This window comes from Ahaetulla prasina, chromosome 15 (genome assembly GCF_028640845.1).
Source record: "Ahaetulla prasina isolate Xishuangbanna chromosome 15, ASM2864084v1, whole genome shotgun sequence".
Taxonomy (NCBI): Eukaryota; Metazoa; Chordata; class Lepidosauria; order Squamata; family Colubridae; genus Ahaetulla; species Ahaetulla prasina.
The window spans coordinates 15,707,150-15,728,970 of record NC_080553.1 but is presented as its reverse complement, the minus strand read 5'-3'; the positions used below and the strand labels follow the sequence as shown (position 1 = coordinate 15,728,970).

Below are 21,821 nucleotides of genomic sequence, written 5' to 3'. Positions count from 1 at the left end.
GTGCTCGACGTGTCTAGAAAGTACGCAGGCGCCGCTCCTTCTTTTAGGCTCCGCCCTCTTCGAAAAAGCGGGGCGGCTCCCCTGTGCGCGCGCATTCTGGCTGCGGCTGCCATTTTAGCGCCGAGGTTTACAGTCCCCGTTTTGCGCGGAGCTTCGGTCCCGGCCGCGGAGAAGGAGCGCCATGCCGGCCGGACCGGTGCAGGCGATGGCGCCCGCCCAACCAGCCCCTCCGGAACCCAACCAGGTACTTCGCGGCTTTCGTCTTCGGGATTGAGGACTCCCCCTCCCCTCCTTTGTCGCTCCGCTTCTCAGCCCCCGCTCCTGAGGGCCTCTCAGAGCGGAGGGGAGGGGGGGCGAGGAGGGCGTGGCTTTCTCCCAGAGTGCTTAGCGAGAGGCGCGGGGTGTGCTGGGAATTGTAGTGGGGAAAGGAAAACAGCTCTTGCTGGTAGCTCCGCCCTCCCATAGGTGGGGCTGCAAATCCCATGGTCCACAGCCAGTTTGGATAGGGAATTAAGCCAAGGGACGAGGGTTGCGTAGCACGTTAAAAAGGGCAGAAAACCCAACCAGGAGACTTTTAAAATTTTTAAATTCAAAAAAAATAAAATTTTAAAATTGCGAATTCTTTAAAAAATTTTGAACCGATTTTTTTTTAAAAAAAATTTGTTTGAAAATATTTTAAAATTTTGATGGAAAGTATTCTAAAAATGTAAATCAAAAATATTGTAAATAAGATCTTTTACATTTTTTAATTAGAAAATATTTTAAAATTTTTAAACCGAAAATACTTAAAAATTTTAAATCGAAAATATTTTAGAATTTTAAATCGTCAACATATTTTAAAATTTTAAATCATCCCGAATATTTTTTTTAATTTCAAATTGAAGTTGAAAATATTTTTTTAATTGACAATACTTTTTAATTTCAAATCGAAAATATTTTTTCATTTCAAATCGGACATATTTTTTCATTTCAAATCGAAAATACTTTTTTAAATTTCAAATTGAAAATATTTTTTCATTTCAAATCGGACATATTTTTTCATTTCAAATCGAAAATACTTTTTTAAATTTCAAATTGAAAATATTTTTTTAAATTTCAAACTGAAAACGTTTTAACGTTTTCAATTCACCTGGTTCAGCAAGTCAACATTTGATCTGGAGCTACAAAGGAGTTGCAAATCAGGAGCCCCTCCCTCCTTCCTGCCTTAAAGTCAGGGGTCTGGGGGAGACCCCCGTGTAGGCCTGCTGGGTGTCAAGAATTCCTGCTTGATCCAGCTAAAGCAGTGGTTCTCAACCTTTATAGTGCTGCGACCCCTTTAATACAGGAGACTCCTCCCCTATTAAGTTTCTCACGCCTGAAGCCAGATTAGGCTAGCGATTGGGAGTGATTGCAGCTGGCTTGAGAGGGAGACATCAGAGCAAAGATTTCTCTCTTTTTTAATTCATCGCGCCTGAAGCCGAATTCGGCTAGCGATTTGAAGAGCCTGCAGCTGGCTTGTGGAGTCAACCATTGGAGCGCGATTCCTCGATCTCGCAAGTATACTTCCCATATTTCCGGTGGTCTTAGGCGACCCCTGGCAAATCGTCATTCGACCCCCAACGGGGTCGCGACCCACAGGTTGAGAACCGCTGAGCTAGAGGAAGGAACGGGCTGCCCCAACCCCTGCCCCTACCGTTGGGCTATCAGATCTGTGGTTGTTGTCCCTCTTGAACAGAAATACAGGTAGTCGTCGACAGTTCATTTAGTGACCGTTCAAAGTTAACAACAGCACTGAAAAAAGTGACTTGGGACCATTTTTTACACTCACGACAATTGCAGCGTCCCTACGGTCACGTGATCAAAATTCAGATGCTTGGTAGCTGACTCGTATTTATGACGGTTGCAGTGTCCTGAAGGGGTCGCCTGATCCCCTTTTGCAACCTTCCGACAAGCGAAGGAAATGCACCAGCAGTCTCAACCAACTGCCCACTTGTATTCTTTGGGGCAGGGAGGGGCCTCTCGGAGACTTTTGTCTCCAGTGATAGAGTACCAGGAACCTGTGTCTCCTGCTCCCTCTGAAATTAGTTATTACGATGGGTGAGGTGAGGAGGATGTTTCTGTACCAAAGCAAGATGCCCGACCAAAACCTCCCTCCAAGGGTTTATTCAATCCTGCCCTCCTGAAACCTTTGTTAACTAAGGCTCGGGCTACAGCACGTATGGATCAGGCACCTGCAGCTTCTGGGTCCACTTTAGATAGCGGGGAACAGGATGATTTCCTGTTCACCGAGCAGGCGGTGGAGGCAGATACCATTCCTATCCCTAAGATGTTTTTGGACTTAATACAAAGGCAGTGAACCAAATAACCCAAATAACCCTAACCCTAACCAGTGCGATGATTTTGATTCTGAAAGTTGCCTTCTCAATGTCTCCATGCAGCCAGAAGATGAACCACAGAAGGAAGAAACCACACCTGCCAAACCGGTTGTGGGAATTATATATCCGCCGCCGGAGGTTAGAAATATCGTGGACAAGACAGCCAGCTTTGTGGCTAGGTGAGAAAGCTTAGACGAAGCTCGCGAAATAAATTCCGTTGGCGGCACCACAAGCAGAAAGACATTGGGGCAGCCTCTGTTGGGTTGAACTGGGCTTATTATTATTTATTAGATTTGTACGTCGCCCAGCTCCCAACAATTCTGGGTAGCTCAGGGTAAAAAAACAGGGAAAAAATACAATAACTAAAAGATGGCAAGGATGACAAGAATCAGATCGCAAATTTTGAAACAACCCTACACTTGCCAAAGGCCCTACAAAACACCAGAGCAGGGGTCGGCAACCTTAAACACTCAGAGAGCCACAAAGGTCCTAACAGGAAGCCCCCTGCAGTTCTGGAACTGACCGGAAGTCCGGTTCACCCACCATAGAGTCTCTTCCTAGCGTGGTGTCCTTTTTTCCTCTGCCGACTGGAAGTCCGGTTCCCCCCACCATAAAGTCTCCTAGCACAGCATCCTTTTTCCTCTACCTGTCCTAACCGAAAGCCATTTCAGTTGTGGAGCTGAGAGGTGACGGAGCTGCAGCGGAGGGATGAAAGAGCCGCATGCGGCTCCAGAGCCGCGTGTTGCCGACCCCTGCACCAGATAGAGGCCATCCAGATTTCATGCACTAAGAACTCCCCGGTGGTACAAGTTGCTTTCTGATCTTGATGCCTTGAAATAATTTCTGATTTTGAACTCGGGCTGCCCCCCCTTAAGATAAGAATGTCTGATTAGACACAGAAAAACTGTCTGATGCTGTACTGACTATTCTGGAAGTGTCTGGAAACTGTCTCCCATCTTGGATGCCAAGATGCAAGCTTTTCAGGCTCAGAATAATTCAGCGGTGATTTTGTGACTTGGAATGTTTTGAATTTGACGTGTCTTGCTCTGAGAGAGATGCCGGGGTCATCGTTTCTGAGGAACAGTTTGGTTTGGTTTGGTTTTGATTCCTCCTCTACCATTTTCCAGAAACGGCCCAGAGTTTGAAGCTCGGATCCGCCAGAATGAAATAAACAACCCCAAATTTAATTTCCTGAACCCCAATGACCCTTACCATGCCTACTACCGGCACAAGGTCAACGAGTTCAAGGAAGGAAAGGCACAGGAGCCCTCGGCGGCCATTCCGAAGGTTATGCAGGCCCAGCAGAGCGCCCAGCAGCAGCTTCCCCAAAAGGTAAAAATAGCTCCTCTTTAGGCTTCGGCTTTTTGTGCAGCGTCTTCCTCCCTCAATCACACCCCTCCAAGTGCAGGGCAAGATGTCCTTGACTCTCTGAGAAAGGAATGTTATTTTGATTACATATCACCCCTGCTCCATACAATCCCCCCTCCCAGTTTCCCACAGCGGTAAACATGGCAGGCCTGAAGGCCCAAGGCCAAAGACGGCTCCCAGGCCTGACAGTAGAATTAATCAGTAATTAAATAAATTCAGTGGAGTGGAGAGAGAATCGGGAGTTCTGTGCCTCTTTCCTCCGCAGGTTCAGGCCCAGGTGATTCAGGAAACGGTCATTCCCAAGGAGCCCCCGCCAGAATTTGAGTTCATTGCAGACCCTCCCTCCATCTCTGCTTTCGACCTGGACGTGGTGAAATTGACCGCCCAGTTCGTGGCTCGCAACGGCCGGCAGTTCCTGACCCAGCTGATGCAGAAGGAACAGAGGAACTATCAGTTCGACTTCCTGCGCCCGCAGCACAGCCTCTTCAATTACTTCACCAAGCTGGTGGAACAGTACACCAAGGTGAAGATAACGCTCTTTGGACTCCAGGGGCGGGTTTTACAAAGGTGTTTTTGTACCAAAAAAAAAAAAAAAGTCCTGGAGAAATAAGAATTGATTTCATGAGAAATATTGCATATTAAAAGGATGCGTTTTTACAGATCTTGATCCCGCCGAAGGGCCTCATTATAAAATTGAAGAAGGAAGCTGAAAATCCAAAAGAAGTCTTAGATCAGGTAACTGAGGAATTTCTCTGTTTCTTTTTTCCTTTCCTTTCCTTTCCTTTCCTTTCCTTTCCTTTCCTTTCCTTTTCTTTTCTTTTCTTTTTGTATAATTTGCTTCTAACATTTAGATCCTTACACTTTTATGTCCCAGATTAAGAACTTTATAATCAGGCTGGGTACTGTTTTCTAGTTTGGCGCAACATTCGCTTTGGTTTTGGTGGGAAGGATTGAGTAAATCTGGATTCTGGTACAAAATGGGGGTATTTGTGGGCAGAGGCAGGGGTTTTTTCCCCCCATTTTTTGATAATTTTTTGGGGCGCTTGGATTTTCTTTCTTTTTAGGCTCATTATGCCTATTTAAAACCTACCCTGCTGTTTCCATTATTTCTTGCCTCAAAATGCCAACAATTTGAAATAACTCTTTTTATTTTCGTCGTTCTGACCCGGAAAGGGTTTGGCAAAAACCCTCAGGCTGCCTCTTGCTGAACTTAGAAATACGATTCGATCCCTTCCAGAGCCTTCCTGAATTTAACGAAACAGGGGAACTTTTCCTATAATCCTGTAAAAGAAAAGTGGGGTTCCCCCCCCCCCCCCGTGGCCTCTCCTCATTTATTTATTTTATTTATTGATAATTTAATTTCTATACCACCCTTCTCCCGAAGGACTCAGGGCGGTTTACAGCCATATTAAAACTACAAATACAAATAACAATTTAAAAGCGAATTAAAACCAAATATTTAATGGCCAGATCAACTAAAATGGCCAAAGACCGACATAAAACCCGTTTAAAATTACAATTAAAATTATACTTAGGCTAGTCCCGCACGATGAAATAGTAGAGTCTTCAGTTCACGTTTGAAGGCCCGGAGGTTGGGGAGTTGGCATAACCCCGGAGGCAGCTCATTCCAAAGGGCCGGTGCTGCCACAGAGAAGGCCCTCCCCCTGGGGGCCGCCAACCAACATTGTTTGGTCGACGGCACCCTGAGGAGGCCCGCTCTGTGGGAGCGCACAGGTTGTTGGGAGGCTATCGGTGGTTATCTCCTGGGAAGATAACTCATGACTCTCTGTTTCCCTTGGTTGGTGTCCTCGGCAGGCGTGCTACAGAGTCGAGTGGGCCAAATTCCAGGAGCGCGAGCGGAAGAAGGAAGAGGAGGAGAAGGAGCGCGAGCGGGTGGCTTACGCCCAGATCGACTGGCACGATTTCGTGGTGGTGGAAACGGTGGATTTCCAGCCCTCGGAACAAGGTTCGTTCCCTCATTGGTTTCGAAAGCGCCGTCTTATTTTTATTTTTTTCCCCCCAGAGGTTCCGTGCGTGCAGAGGGCAGCCTGGATCCACTACGGATACCAGGCAGGAGAAATCAGACGTGAAGACTTCGGGATGTGGGTCTTCCAGCATGGTTTCCCCCTTTGGTCCCAGCCAGCTTTTGAACAGGGAGGGGGTGAATAAATTAGGGTACTGAATAAATTAGGGTACCAAGATCATAGTTGACTCACAGCAGTCAAGACCTTGAAACTGAAGTTGATTATAGTTTTGCAAAGATACTTTTAAATCCCAATTTGGCTGGCCCAATATCTGCCTGTGATCCACTTCGTTACAATTAACAAGAATCCCCCCCCCCCGCCCCTTTCTTCTTTTTCTACTGAAGGAAATTTTCCTCCTCCGACCACCCCCGAGGAGCTCGGGGCTCGCATCCTGATCCAGGAACGTTACGAGAAGTTTGGGGAGAGCGAAGAGGTGGAGATGGAGGTAGAATCGGACGACGAAGACGACAAGCAAGAGAAGGCGGACGAGGCTCCCTCCCAGCTGGACCAAGACACCCAAGTGCAGGACATGGACGAAGTGAGTGGTGAAAACAGAACAGACCCCCCCGCCCAATTGGGAGGGTGCAGCTCGATGGGTTCTTCCAAATCTCACGCTGGGCAGGGGGGGAGTATGATCAGATCTGAGTGATCTTCGGGGCTTGGAAGTGGACAGGAGCAATTGGAGATTAATTATTGCTGTCTCACCCTCCTCTTCCTCCTCCTCCTCCTCCTTTTTTTTTTTTTTAACACTTGAAGGGTTCTGACGATGAAGATGACAGCCAGAAGGTCCCTCCACCTCCAGAAACACCAATGCCCCCACCGCTCCCCCCTACTCCAGATCAAGTCATCGTCCGGAAAGATTATGATCCGAAAGGTAAGGTGAAATCCAGAGCCTGTGTCAGTCTCTCTTAACCTTTGCCACCTGTTGTGACCCAGGCCCAAGTAGGTAGTAGGAAACTCAGTCAGTGTAAAAACAAACAAACTTTATTTAAGCAGCTGAGAATTACTTCATTCTCAGAGTAGTTCAACTAAATTAAAGCAAATTCCTCCCAACACAAATTCCTCAGTCCTGTTGCAAACCTTGGTCGAATTAGGCAAACTGCCAAAGGCCTTTCTTGGCAAATGTTCAGAAGACACCGATACAAAACAAATGCAACAAGACGAAGCTATCAACGTTGTTTTCCGACAAAGAGCCCAAACGTTGTTGCTGGTCTTTTAAGCCTTATGGGAGGGGCCAATCATCTCCTGGCCCTATTCCCGAGTTGTCCTGTTTGCTTGAGCTGCTCTTGCCTTCTGGCAGCTCTTCTCATGCGTGCATTAGGAACAGGCTCCTCCTGTTCCTCTGCCTCACTACTGTCAACCTCTGGAGGCTCCGGAGTCTGCACCTCACTCCCCAATGGCCCTGGCCCCATTTCTGCCTGTGACGCAGAGTCCTCATCTGGGCCTTCCCCAGCCTCCAGGACTGAGTCACGCTCTTCCTCAGCCTCATCGCTGTCCAACTCCGCAGGCTGCTGGCAGACCACAACATCACCTTATTAAAAAAAAGTCAAAGCCTTTATTGTTGTCATACTTCATGTATACAATGAAATTGGTTGCAACGCCTGGCGGGTGTAGACTAGTTTTTGCCCACACACTCCACTGTGACACCAAGAGCTCAAAACTGCAGCGTCTACTTTTCCCATACCATAAAAATCTGAAACATTCCTGTTGGGGATCTTGTCAGAAGCTTATAGTAAAGAAAATGTATTTTTTGATTATTCATGTAATAACCGCAGCTAGAATTTGTATTTGCACAAAACTGGAAAAGCGAAGAGATCCTTACAGATGAAAATGGGATTAAGAAAATATTAGAATGTGCAGAAATGAATAGATTAACATTTGCAATTCAAGGAAAGGAAGAATCAGATTATTATAACGTATGGGAGTTATTTTATCAATGGTTAGAGAATGAATACAAGAGTAAGGTATTGTAAAATCGGATAAGTTAAGAGAAATGTTAGGGTGATGTTATTTTATCATCATTATTACTATCTAGTATTAATATAAGTGAATAAGTAATGAACAGGGTGTTAAGTTGAATTGTTAAGACACAGAATTTTATACTCATACGGCACAGTTTAATGAAAGATGGAATGCTTGTATTAAAAGAAAATAATTTTTTTAAAAAAAACACAGCATCTATGTACGCCGCCATCTTGAATGATATCTTAGGATGAGTGGACTTCAACTCCCAGAATTCCCCAGGCAAGACTAACCTACTTGGAGAGGTTTAGTTTGCGCACTCTGATCTCCACAGCCAGTGGGGGGAAAAACCCAATTCCTAACATGTATCTTTTCTCCTCCCTCCAGCTTCCAAGCCTCTGCCCCCAACCCCAGCTCCAGACGAGTATCTGGTCTCCCCCATTACCGGGGAGAAGATCCCTGCCAGCAAAATGCAGGAACATATGCGGATTGGCCTTCTGGATCCCCGCTGGTTGGAACAAAGAGATCGCTCCCTCCGAGAGAAGCAGACGGATGACGAAGTATATGCCCCAGGTGAGTCCAGCCAGGATCTCCTCGCTAGCTGCCATGTGCTCATTTAAATAGTTTGGATTAGATTAAAATGGAATGTTGGTGAGGTAAAATTACTCTGCAGCAGCTCAGAGCGTTTGTGAATTTATTTCTAGCAAACTTGGCACCTGGGGTACATTGAACTTTTAAAAAGCGAAGAACCACCTACAGGCAGTCTTCAACTTAACAACTGTTTAGCAACTGTAATTCGTTGCTAATTTTGTTTAGCAGCAAAATTGTCTGACAATCAATCCTTACAGCCACAGCAGTTGCACTGAGACTTATACTTCACAGTGCTTTCCAGCCCTCTCTAAGCGGTTTACAGAGTCAGCCTCTTTCCCCCAGTAATCTGGATCCTCATTTTACCCACCTTGGAAGGACGGAGGCTGAGTCAACCTTGAGTCAGGAAGGAAGGAATAAGAAAAATAGGAAGGAAAAGAAGGAAGGAAGGAAGAGCAATAGCACTTAGACTTATATACCACTTCACAGTGTTTTACAGCCCTCCAAGTGGTTTACAGAGTCAGCCTCTTGCCCCCACTAATCTGGGTCCTCATTTTACCTTGGAAGGACGGAGGGCTGAGTCAACCTTGAGTCAGGAAGGAAGGGAAGAAGGAAAAATAGGAAGGGAGGAAGGAAGGAAAAAGAAGGAAGGAAGGAAGAGCAATAGCACTTAGACTTATATACCACTTCACAGTGTTTTACAGCCCTCCAAGTGGTTTACAGAGTCAGCCTCTGCCCCCAACCCCAGCTCCAGACGAGTATCTGGTCTCCCCCATTACCGGGGAGAAGATCCCTGCCAGCAAAATGCAGGAACATATGCGGATTGGCCTTCTGGATCCCCGCTGGTTGGAACAAAGAGATCGCTCCCTCCGAGAGAAGCAGACGGATGACGAAGTATATGCCCCAGGTGAGTCCAGCCAGGATCTCCTCGCTAGCTGCCATGTGCTCATTTAAATAGTTTGGATTAGATTAAAATGGAATGTTGGTGAGGTAAAATTACTCTGCAGCAGCTCAGAGCGTTTGTGAATTTATTTCTAGCAAACTTGGCACCTGGGGTACATTGAACTTTTAAAAAGCGAAGAACCACCTACAGGCAGTCTTCAACTTAACAACTGTTTAGCAACTGTAATTCGTTGCTAATTTTGTTTAGCAGCAAAATTGTCTGACAATCAATCCTTACAGCCACAGCAGTTGCACTGAGACTTATACTTCACAGTGCTTTCCAGCCCTCTCTAAGCGGTTTACAGAGTCAGCCTCTTTCCCCCAGTAATCTGGATCCTCATTTTACCCACCTTGGAAGGACGGAGGGCTGAGTCAACCTTGAGTCAGGAAGGAAGGGAATAAGAAAAAATAGGAAGGAAAAGGAAGGAAGGAAGAGCAATAGCACTTAGACTTATATACCACTTCACAGTGTTTTACAGCCCTCCAAGTGGTTTACAGAGTCAGCCTCTTGCCCCCACTAATCTGGGTCCTCATTTTACCTTGGAAGGACGGAGGGCTGAGTCAACCTTGAGTCAGGAAGGAAGGGAAGAAGGAAAAATAGGAAGGGAGGAAGGAAGGAAAAAGAAGGAAGGAAGGAAGAGCAATAGCACTTAGACTTATATACCACTTCACAGTGTTTTACAGCCCTCCAAGTGGTTTACAGAGTCAGCCTCTTGCCCCCACTAATCTGGGTCCTCATTTGACCGACCTCGGAAGGACGAGTCAACCTTGAGCCAGTCAGGATCAAACTGCCGGCAGTTGGCAGAGTTAGCCTGCCATGCTGCATTCTAACCACTGCGCCACCACAGTTATACTTAACAACTGTCACAGCATCTTTGTGGTCACATAATCAAAATTCAGCTGCTTGGCAACCAGCATGCGTCTATAAAGGACGCAGCGTCCCAGGGTCTATGGGGACCTCTTGTTTGTCCTATTTTCCCCTACAACGACAACAGCCTTGTGAGTTAGGCAGAGAGAAAGTGACTGGCCCAAGGTCCTCCTGCTTTTCATAGCCAAGGCGGAGACTTGAACTCGCAACCTCTGGCTTCCTAGCGAGAATGGTGCCCTCTGGAATGAGATCCTTCCTAAGATCCAGACTTTTCCTACCCTGATGGCATTTAGGAAGTCCTTTAAGTCCTGTTAGAGATCATTGATTTTTTTTTTCTGTTCTTGTGTTGATGTTGTGTGCTAATGTGTTATTTCTGTAATTTTACGTTTATGTTATCAGTAATGTTTTTTTCAGCTAGGTGGCCTTGTGGATCTCATTATAAATAAAGAAATCTTTTCTGGGAGTTGGGCGAACGCCCAGGGATCTTTGAATTGTGTCCCATCTTGGGGAAAACGAAACCTTTTCTCATTCGTGCCCGTTTAGGCCTAGATATTGAAAGCAGCTTGAAGCAGCTGGCTGAGCGCCGTACGGATATTTTTGGCGTGGAAGAAACGGCCATCGGCAAGAAAATCGGCGAAGAGGAGATCCAGAAGCCCGAAGAGAAGGTATGTCCCTGGCAGGGCAGCCAAGAGTAGCTCTTCCCTTCCGCACCTGGCCTGCCATTAGCTTGCAACCCAGAGTCCCAAAGGGGCTTTTTCAGGAGGCAACTGGACTTTTCTGGTTTTTCTTTGAAGACGTTTCGCTTCTCATCCAAGAAGCTTCTTCATCTCTGACTGGAAGGTTGGGAATGGAAGGATTTACACTCAGTTTAAATATATACAGTGTGTGTGTGTGTGTGTGTGTGTGTGTGTGTATATATATATATATATATATATATAGGTCTTTGGTTGTTCGGGTTTTCTCTCGTGTAAAATTGGAAGTGTCTTGGTGACGTTTCGACGAAGTCTCATTCGTCATCTTCAGGCTTCAGCTTCGTGCTTCTGGGAGCAAACTCTTGCTCCCAGAAGCACGGTTGAAGCCTGAAGATGACGAATGAGACTTCGTCAAACGCCGCCAAGTCACTTCCAATTTTACACGGGAGAAAACCCGAACAACCAAAGACCTATATACAAACACCCGTGAAAACCTCAGAAAACAAACATATATATATATATATATATATATATATATATATATATATAATATATATATGAGACTGGAAGGTTGGGAATGGAAGGATTTACACTCTAAATATATACAGTGTGTGTGTGTGTATACATACACACACACACACACACACACTGTATATTCGTTTCGACTTTGTCGAAACATCGCCAAGACACTTCCAATTTTACGCGGGAGAAAACCTGAATAACCAAATAACAATGTATATGTATATATATGTTTATGTATGTGTGTGTATATGTTCGGGTCTTTTCCCATGTAAGATTGGAAGTATTTAGGCAACGTTTCGATGAGATCTCACTCATCATCTTCACTCATGCTCACATAAGAACAAAGACAAAGCCTGAAGATGATGAGTGAGATCTCATTGAAACGTTGCCTAAATACTTCCAATCTTACACGAGAAAAGACCCGAACATACCAAAGCCTGCATATATATGTATGTATGTATGTATGTATGTATGTATGTATGTTTATGGAAGGGACGTGGTGCCTTGGGCTAAGACACTGAGCTTGTCGATCGAAAGGTCGGCAGTTCAGCGGTTCAAATCCCTAGTGCCGCGTCACGGGGTGAGCTCCCGTGACTTGTCCCAGCTTCTGCCAACCTAGCAGTTCGAAAGCAGGTAAAAAATGCAAGTAGAAAAATAGGGACCACCTCTGGTGGGAAGGGAACAGAGTTCCGTGCGCCTTTGGCGTTGAGTCATGCCGGCCACATGACTCTGGAGACGTCTTCGGACTGCTGGCTCTTCGGCTTAGAAACGGAGATGAGCCCCGCCCCCTAGAGTCGGGAACGACTAGCATATATATGCGAGGGAAACCTTTACCTAGATATTTATACTGTCCTTTGTTCCACGGTGGTGTTTCAGGTGACTTGGGACGGCCACTCGGGCAGCATGGCCAGGACGCAACAGGCAGCCCAGGCCAACATCACCCTTCAAGAGCAGATTGAGGCGATCCACAAGGCCAAAGGGCTGGTCCCTGAAGACGACACCAAGGAGAAAATTGGGCCGAGCAAACCCAACGAGATGCCTCCACCTATGTCCTCGGCCCCCAACATCCCAAGCGGTGCTCCGCCCATTGCCTCCGTGCCCCGCCCTCCTGCGGTAAGCCTTGTTCCCTGAGAACCTTCCCTCCTTCGTCCTCCCCGCCTGCCGCAGACACAGGTCGTCCTCGACTTACAACCGGTCATTTAGTGACCGTTCGCAGTTACATCATCACTGAAAAAAGTGACTTGTCACCGGTTTTCACACTTAACGACCGCAGTCACGGAACCAAGATTCAGAAGCTTGGCAAACGACTCCTATTTGTAACGTTTCGCAATGTCACGCGATCCCCCGTTGCGACCTTCCGACAAGCAACGTCAATGGGGAAGCCAGATTCACTTAACAGCCGGGTTATTAACAACTGCAATGACTTAGTCACTTATTTTTATTTTATTAATCCCCGGGTTATTAACATCTTAACAACCGTGGCAAGAAAAGTCGTAAAATGGGGCCAAACTCGCTTAACAAACGTCTCACTGAGCGAGCCACATTTTGGGGTCAGTTGCGGTCGTAAGTCAAGCACTGCTTGTAACTGACTTCATCTCATCAGTCAAAATGTTTGCAGGGTTATGTTTCTGTCCTGCCTTGTAAGTGTTCCCTCGTCCTTTTTTCCCCACAACCTCCAGGCGTTGGGCTCGTCGTCCAAGGCGACCCAAAGCCTCTGTTCCAAAGTGAAATTAGAAATATCCTGGTCTGGTCCCTTTCCCCCCACCCCCCAGCTCCCCCTTGACTCTGGTTTGCCTTCCAGATGCCCCCTCCAATTCGCACCACCGTCGTCAGCGCCGTTCCGGTCATGCCTCGCCCGCCGATGACTTCCGTGGTCCGTTTGCCGCCAGGTTCCGTCATCGCCGCTCCAATGCCCCCAATCATCCACGCCCCCCGGATTAACGTCGTTCCGATGCCGCCCTCGGCTCCGCCTATTATGGCCCCACGGCCTCCTCCCATGATTGTACCCACAGGTCAGTGCTCCTCTTCGTAGCCGTCACTGTAGGGGACACGGAAGGTCCTTAGAATCCAAGGTCTCTCCTTGGAGGTGCATCCTTCCCAACACTCAAACCTCCTCCCGCCTTGCCCTCAGCAACAGCATTAAACATTACAAGGTGTGGCTTTTTAAAGAAAGCATGCTTGCATATTTTTTTTTAATTGCATTTATATCCCGCCCTTCTCCGAAGACTCAGGGCGGCTTACACTATGTCAAGCAATAGTCTTCATCCATTTGTATATTATATACAAAGTCAACTTATTGCCCCCAACAATCTGGGTCCTCATTTTACCTCCCTTATAAAGGATGGAAGGCTGAGTCAACCTTGGGCCTGGTGGGACTTGAACCTGCAGTAATTGCAAGCAGCTGTGTTTATAACAGGCTGTCTTAGCAGTCTGAGCCACAGAGGCCCTAGAGCATTCCCAAGAGGCTCAACCTTTTCATTAAAAAATTCCATGTAAGATACATATATAAACACCAGCCTGAAGATGACAAATGAGACTTTGTCGAAATGTTGCCAAGACACTTCCGATTTTACGTGGGAGAAAACCCGAATAACCAAAGACCTACATATATATATATATATATGCATGTATGTATGTATGTAAAAATGAATAAATGTTACGTGCTGAAAGTAAAATATTCTTAATCGTGAGGAGGCCAACATTCGCCTACTGGCTACTTTCAAGCAAAATATTAAGCGTGAGCCAGACTCCAAACCACATTCTGGCTTGATAGGGCACGCATTGTGGTTTTAAACGGTAGAGATGCACGCACCTAGCCAGTTGTGATTACAGTCAGCAAGCAGGTAATTAAAAAGGAAACCAAATTACTTCAGTATTTATTCAGATACTGTTTGGCCACCCTGTGTTCCTTTAGAGGCGTTGCTCTAGTGGAGGGGTCTGCAAACTTGGCTCTTTTAAGACTTGCGAACTTCAACTCCCAGAGTTCCTCAGTCAGCAAAGCTGGCTGATGAACTCTGGGAGTTGAAGTCCACAAGTCTTAAAAGAGCCAAGTTTGCAGACCCCCTCCATAGTGAATGTTTGCGCTTCCCCAAGTTGCTTTCTGGGCAACTTTGGGTTGCTTTTATAAAGAACTGTATTCAGGCCACAGTCATTTTATACACTGTTCTTTTATCCAAAGTGTAGAAAGAGAGGATGGACAAAGAATTTGCCAACCTTGGTCTCAGCAGACCTTGTTTTGCAAAAAAATTAGCACACCTTGTCCTTCTCATCCAATCCGTCATCCTAATTTCCTTTCTTATTCCTTTTTTTTTTTTCGGGGGCCCAGGGGTGGGGACTGAATTTTCCATTGGTATGGAAGAAAGCACGCTACCCACCTTAAATCGTTAGGATTCAGTTAAATAAATGCATATATACTATTTGGCAGCCTCCTTGTGCAGGGTAAATTAACGGACTGGGATTTGCATTTCAGGTTGAAACATGAAAAAAAGCTAAACCATCTCTTTCTGATGATCATAGACGGCAGTTGAGCTAAGCTGTTTGACTAATGATATTTAATTGTTACAATATAGGCTACAGACAGGGACCGGTCGGCAATCCAGGTAACTTGTTAAATGTCACTTTGATCTCAGCTAATCGCTAACCTTCCAACTTCAGCTCTGATTTGCATGCATCCACTTCTTCTTGTCTGTCCGGCGTGCGGCAACTCTGGCAAGTCCTCACTGATGTCTGTCTGTCTATCTTGACTGTCAGTACTTCCGATCCTGTAGATTCCTTGGCCTGATTGTTGTTGCTGCTCTTCTAAAGTGTTGTGGTTGCATGCTAACTTGGGTACCAGACTCCACCTTGTCAGAGAGTCAGAGGCCTCCTACGACAGAGGGATCCATCGTAGGGGACATGCCCCCCCCCCCAAAAAATAAAAAAATTCGCTGAACTTTATTGCATTGCTATCGTTGTTGCGCAGCTGTTGAAGTTGGCTTGTCAAGATAACAAGTAGGAAAGTGGTTAAAAAAAAAGTGGAGATCGCAACCGCAATAATGTGCCACACTAACCAAATAGGGATGTGTTCAGATCGAAGCCGACCACCTCTATGAGATGGGATGGCTTCGAGTTCCCACTTTAAGCAAGGAATTGGATTTATTTGCATTTAATGGATTTAATTACCATATTTTTTGGAGTATAAGACGCACTTTCTCCCCCCCCCCAAAAGCTGAAAATTGGGGTGCGTCTTATACTCCCAAATGTAGCCCTGCCCACCTGCCGGCCCCCACCCTTTGGCCTCTGCCTCCCAGCAGTTTGCCTCGTTGCAGCAAACAGCCCGTTTTAGTTTCAGCTTCAGCACAGCCTGATTAGCACAAGCAGCTGATTGTCGGTTGGATCGGCCTCCCGACCATCAGCTGTTTCAGGCTACAGGGATTGCCATTGCCTATTGCCACCTCCACACGCTCCATTTTTGGCCTCCGCGCACCCCATTTCCCGCCCATTCCAATCAACAATCAGCTGCTTGTGCTAATCAGGCTGTGCTGGAACTGAAACGGGCTGTTTGCTGCAAGGGGGTAAATTGCTGGGAGGCAGAGGTAGAGGCAGATTTCCCCCCCACCCCTGTTTTCCTCCCCAGGTAAGGTGCGTTTTATAATCCAGACTGTCTTATACTCCGAAAAATACAGTGCTTTTAAAATGATCTCTGTCCCCTCTAAGAGTTTAGGACAGGTAGATATCTCGGCAGTGTAGGTTGCAAAGAGTCGATCAGTGCATCCTCTCTCTGGACACGCCACACAGGCAGTGTGGGAAGGGCATCTGCACCCTTTTGTGACAAGATACCTCATGGAGGCTTAGAGGCTTATTTAACCTTCATGTTTCTCCTGCAAAACCCACATGTTTGGTTTTTTTTGAGAGGGACTGAAGTTTAGGCTCCTGCCCGAAGAAAGTCCAGTTGCCTCTTGGAAAACGAACACCTTTTGGGACAACTATGACCTGGATGACCAAGAATCTCCCTAGACTTTTGGCCGACGGGATATTTGGCTTGTGCGGTGTTTGGGGAAGAGAAGGGTGCCAGGCCTCCCCGTAGCCTTTCAGCTGAACTGACCTAATTTTTAACACAGCTCTTTTTTTTTTTTTTTTTTTTTGGCTTTGGAGTTACGACTGGTTACTTTCCTCTTCTCCTTTTCTTGTGTCTTCTCCTCCTTCGAAGCAGCGGGTGTCCGATGGGTCTCGTGTTTGAAGAGCCGCCGTGGCCGTTCCTGCGGCTAGGACACGCATTTGGGCCACGCATCGTTGCATGCAGCAAAAGCGGCTGGCATTTGCAAAATTCAGGAGCCCCTCTCCGAAGAAACGGAGCGCTTAGCATTGGTGACTGCTAAGTTATGACTGCTGTTTGCAAGAAGCCATTTATTCGGGCCAAGGAGGTATCCCGAACTTTTAATTCTTGAATCTGACATGGAAATCACATTTTGACGCCGTGTTTGGCACCCGCTGCTTGAGGAAGTTGTACAGCCCTGATTCTCCTCACACACACACCCCCGCACCCGCACTGCCTTCCAAATATCACTTGGCAGTTTTCTTACCAAACCGGTGTTTCTGTTTTTACAGCCTTTGTTCCAGCCCCACCTGTAGCTCCTGTCTCGGCTCCGTCCTCCGTGCCTCAAGTTCACCCTCCACCTCCCATGGACGATGAGCCGGCCTCCAAGAAGCTCAAGTCCGAAGACAGCCTCATGCCAGAGGAAGAGTTTCTGCGCAGAAACAAGGTGCAGAGTTACGCCTTTATTTATTTATTTATTTATTTTATTTATTATTTAAATTTGTATACCGCCCTTCTCCCGAAGGACTTTAACGCCATATACAGGAACTCCTTGGCTTATGACCAAAATGGAGCCCGAAATGTCCATAGCTAAGTGAGAGAGTTAAAGAGAGCTTTGTCTCATTTTACGACCTTGCTTGCCACAGCTGTTAAGCGAGTCACGGCGGTTGTTTAAGTTCGGAGCACGGTTGTTGAGTCCATCTGGCTTCCTCCCATTGGCTTCGTTGGTCAGAAGGTCACAGATAGGGATTACATGACCCCGGGACACAGCAACTCATAAATATACGCCAGCTGGCAAACATCTGAATTTTGATCACTGAATTTTGACTCCTAGAGAGGCTCTGGAGGCTGAGGACAGCAAAAAACTCACTTCCTGTCCAACCGGAAGTTGGCAAACAGGCCCCAGGGGGGCTGGGGAAGGTCGTTTTCACCCTCCCCAGACTCATAGAGAGGCTCTGGAGCCAGGTGAGAGAGAAAAACGGGCCTTCCCCACCCCCCACCCCCAGGCCCTCTGGAGGCAGGAAACAACCTGTTTCCCTACTTCTGTGGGAGTTGAGCTCACGTGCCCACTGATAAGCCCACCGGTTCGCCATCACAGTTTTATTTAGTTAGTCCTAGACTTAATGGCTTTAATCAAGCCCACAATTCTGGTCATAAGTCGAGACAGTCATCAATGGAATTTTTACCGGGGTGGGGGTGGGGGGCAGTTGGAACCAGCCCTTTCTAAAACAGTCCAGAAAGGGCCGTCGTTACATTTAAAACTCAATTTCAATCATTTGTTTTCCTTGATCCTCATCTCTTGCTCCACCAGGGTCCAGTCACCGTCAAAGTCCAAGTCCCCAACATGCAGGACAAAACGGAATGGAAGCTGAGTGGCCAAGTGCTGGTGTTCACCCTCCCGCTCTCCGACCAGGTATGTAGATTGGCCCAACATGGCACAGGTAGGGAACAGTTCATTTAGTGTCCGTTTCAAAGTTACAGCGTCAGAAATGTTGGGCTCAGTTGTGGCCGTAAGTGGAGGACTTTCTGTCATTGTGGGATTCTTGAGAATTGTAGTCCATACACTTGCAAATAGCACAAAAACACTGACCTGGACAATCACGGGTTTCTTAAATTAAACCCAGTTATTGCTGGCCCCAGCTTGATCCGAGTCCTGGAGAAGCTTCAAACTGATGTAACTTCAAATGGCCACGAAATGAATGGTTGTAAGTCAAGGAGTTCCTTTGTTTAAAAGACAGTCACGTACATCTGGGTGTTTCTTAACTGCCCATCATGACAGAATAGTAAGGTAAAGGTTCCCCTCGCACATATTTGCTAGCCGTTCCCGACTCTAGGGGGCGGTACTCACCTCTGTTGCAAAGCCAAAGAGCCAGCGCTGTCCAAAGACGTCTCCATGGTCATATGGCCGGCATGACTCAATGCCAAAGGCACACGGAACGCTGTTCCCTTCCCACCAAAGGTGGTCCCTATTTTTTTCTACTTGCCTTTTTTACCTGCTTTCGAACTGCTCGGTTGGCAGAAGCTGGGACAAGTCACGGGAGCTCACCCCCGTTACGCGGCAGCGCTAGGGATTTGAACCGCCGAAATGCCGACCTTTCTGATCGACGAGCTCAGCGTCTTATCCACCGAGCCACCTGCTTCCCTCATGGCAAAATATACTGGGGGCCTTTTTCTTTTTTTTTTAACCTCTTCCCTGATGCTGTACCTACCGCGTTCTCCTAAAGGGGGTCTCTTTTCTTTGGCCTGCAGGTTTCTGTTATCAAGGTGAAGATTCACGAGGCCACCGGAATGCCTGCTGGGAAACAGAAGCTGCAGTACGAGGTGAGTCGCCCACCCTTGAAAATGGGAACCTTTCGGCTTCCAATGCTGGTGGTGGCTTCAAAAATTTTAGCAAGAGGTTCTCTGCCCGATTGCTGGGTGGGTGAGGCCTAGTTGGCCTCCTGCACCACGCCGGGGGTGGCGTTTTTGCCCTCCCCAGGCTCCGGAGGCTTTCCTCAAGCTTCCGGGAGGGCAGAAAACAGTCTCCCCAGGCTCTGGAGGCCCTACTCAAACTTCCGATAGGCCTGTTTTTTTGCCCTCCCCGAGCCTCCACAGGTGCCCTGCTTCCAAAACAGGCCACGTGGGAACTCTGGGGAGGGGTGGGTGGAGCCAGCCAGGAGTGGGATTTGGGTGGGTTGTCCGAACTACGCAGAATCTCAGCTAGAGGTTCTCCCGAACCCCCAGCAGCCCACCTCTGCTCCAGCCCTGCACGGTGCCGTAGGCTTCCCGACACAGAATCGCTTCTAAATGAACTTTTCCCACCCTTCGACTGCTTCTCAGCTTGAATTACTTTCCGTTGCTGGCTATCAATGCCGACCAGATTTTCTTCGGAGCCGAATAAGTCTGCGTGTATTCAGTGTGTGTGTGTGGGGGGGGGGGGGGTTGCATGGATTTTAACCCTTGCCTGCCCCCTCCCCCCAAAAAAATAACTGTTTGGCATTGGCCCAATGCCTTGAGTGGATTTTTCCCCACCACCCAGTATATTTCTCAGAGTGTCTTTAGCTAGAATTATTGAGAAGAAAGAGGTGGTGCTGCAGGAACTCTTTGAGTTCCAAGTCTGCTCCGGGCTGAGCTTCTTTGGACTTTCTTGTCTCTTTTTATCTTGAGCCAGGAGAAGCAGCTTGTCATTTTTTCCCCCAGGTTTTTGCAGCTGTTTGTGTAACCATTTCCTTCATCAGTTGGGAGGATTTACCATTAGATCTTCTTTTTATTTTGTCACTGTCGTGTCCCACTCCTCTGACGGCCGGGTCGGGGAAGTCCGTATCAAGCATGGCTGCAAAGCCTCTGCAGCTTTGCCAAAGTTCTGTCAGAGTTCTCAGGGCAGGCAGGAGACCAGGATGTGACTTCATCAATCCAAGTTAGACTTTGCCTGACTCAAAGAATGCCAGAAAGCAGATCCTTTATATAGGCCATGGGGTGTGGCTCCATGACTCAGCACTTATCCAGGCCTGCCCCTCCCTTCCTTTTGCTGACGTCCCCTCTCCATTCTCCGGAAGCGTGGATCTATCCATTGCATCGTTTCGTCCCCAGCTGCCGGTAATCCCAGCTCGTGGCTGGCTTCAGGCGCACATGCTATCGGGGGGGAGGTTTGTTTGCTCGGTTTGTCCGGGCATGGTGCCAGGGCTGGGGGCTGGAGGCATGCCAGGACATTCTTCAGCACTATCAGTCTCTGGCTCAGATAGCAGGAGATGAGAGGGGCCCGGCTGCGGCCGGGGGGGGGGGGAGCGAGGCACAACAGTCACTCTGGTTTTTTGGTAACATTTTAACCTGGATCTTAATCAAAATACAGCTGCAAGGGACCTTGGAGGTCTTCCAGTCCAGCCCCCCCTGCTCAAGCAGGAGACCCTGTACCACTTCAGACAGGTGGTTGTCCAGTCTTTTCTTAAAAACCTCCAGCGATGAAGCACCCACAGCTCCTGGTGGCAAGCTGTTCCGCTGATGATTTGTTCTCACCGTCAGGAAATTTCTCCTTAATTCCAGGTTGCTTCTCTCCTTGGATTAGTTTCCACCCGTTGCTTCTTGTCCTGTCCTCGGGTGCCTTGGAGAATAAGTTGACCCCACCACCCCACTCTTCTTCTTTGTGGCAGGCACGCAAATACTGGAACACTGCAATCACGTCACCTTCTAGTCCTTGGTCTTTTGAAACCGGTCTTGTGTCTTTCAGGGCATCTTCATCAAAGATTCCAACTCCTTGGCTTACTACAACATGACCAGCGGTTCAGTGATCCACTTGGCCCTCAAAGAGAGAGGAGGCAGGAAGAAGTGAACACGATGTACAGCCACAGCCGCTTGACTTCACCACCTAAGTTTCATTCCGACTGTTTACGTCGTCTTCGGGCTGTTTTCTTGACCCTGTTGCATTTGTTTGGTTAATCCGGAGTCTAGAGGAAATTGACGGTCATTGTGAAGATTTGTGCTAATTGCCGTGTTACTTTCAGCAGCTCTTGATGTATCTGTAGTGGGTCTTGTGTTCCAGCAAGCGCTTGGTTTAAATTCCCTCATCGGGGTCTTTCCCCCTAATGGCTTGAACCCTCGCAGGGTCTGGCTTTAATGTAATCTTGTGTCTAAGATTAGTTGGATGGATCTGCTTTGGTTCAGAATCTTTTACCCGCTGGATGAACCAACTCGTTTCATTTTTCTAGGGACAAGCAAGTTTTGCTAGGTTAATAAAAACTTCTTTTGATTTCCCACCTGAGCCTTGTGTGATCTCCTTGATTGACGGCACACGGCTAATCTTTTGTCTCCTGAGTGTTTGACTGTACAAATACATCCACGCTGTTTGTGCTTCCCTGCTCAGAATATTTTCCAGAAAAAAAGTGTCAAGACTTAGCCCCATAATAATAATAATAATAATAATAATAATAATAATAATAATAATATTTTAATTTGTATACCGCCCTTCTCCCGAAGGACTCAGGGCGGTGCACAGCCAAAATAAAACACAAAGAGAACAGTACATATAATATTAAGAACACCCCTTAAAAAACTTATTCAATTGGCCAAAAATTTAAAATACAGTAACACCTTATAAAAATTCACAAAAATTTAAAACCCATAAAAGCAAATTAAAAATTTTAAAATCAAGCCTATGGCAAGCCTATGGCACGCAGAGCTGCTCTTCAGGTTCCAGCGCACCAGGCGGCTGGTCTTCGCGCGCACATGTCAACA

At 47.1% G+C, this 21,821-nt stretch overlaps 1 protein-coding gene across 1 annotated transcript; it reads left to right on the top strand.

Moving 5' to 3' along the window:
- Positions 1–26: 26 nt before the first annotated feature.
- Positions 27–21,348, top strand: SF3A1 (splicing factor 3a subunit 1). Its single transcript, XM_058158507.1, has 17 exons — positions 27–244; positions 2,418–2,533; positions 3,482–3,686; positions 3,988–4,245; positions 4,383–4,457; positions 5,538–5,688; positions 6,091–6,284; positions 6,503–6,620; positions 8,096–8,281; positions 10,650–10,771; positions 12,197–12,433; positions 13,122–13,332; positions 14,890–14,919; positions 16,907–17,061; positions 17,926–18,027; positions 18,864–18,935; positions 20,818–21,348. The coding sequence occupies exons 1-17, from the start codon at positions 182–184 to the stop codon at positions 20,917–20,919; spliced, it is 2,397 nt and encodes a 798-aa protein (XP_058014490.1). The 5' UTR covers positions 27–181; the 3' UTR covers positions 20,920–21,348.
- The last annotated feature ends 473 nt before the right edge of the window (positions 21,349–21,821 follow it).

Bases quoted from the DNA above. Each gene is read 5' to 3' on its own strand.
- SF3A1 (XM_058158507.1), top strand. From the start codon at position 182: ATGCCGGCCGGACCGGTGCAGGCGATGGCGCCCGCCCAACCAGCCCCT. The intron at 8,282-10,649 runs GTGAGTCCAGCC...GTGCCCGTTTAG, and splicing joins TGACGAAGTATATGCCCCAG to GCCTAGATATTGAAAGCAGC. The intron at 12,434-13,121 runs GTAAGCCTTGTT...TTTGCCTTCCAG, and splicing joins CCGTGCCCCGCCCTCCTGCG to ATGCCCCCTCCAATTCGCAC.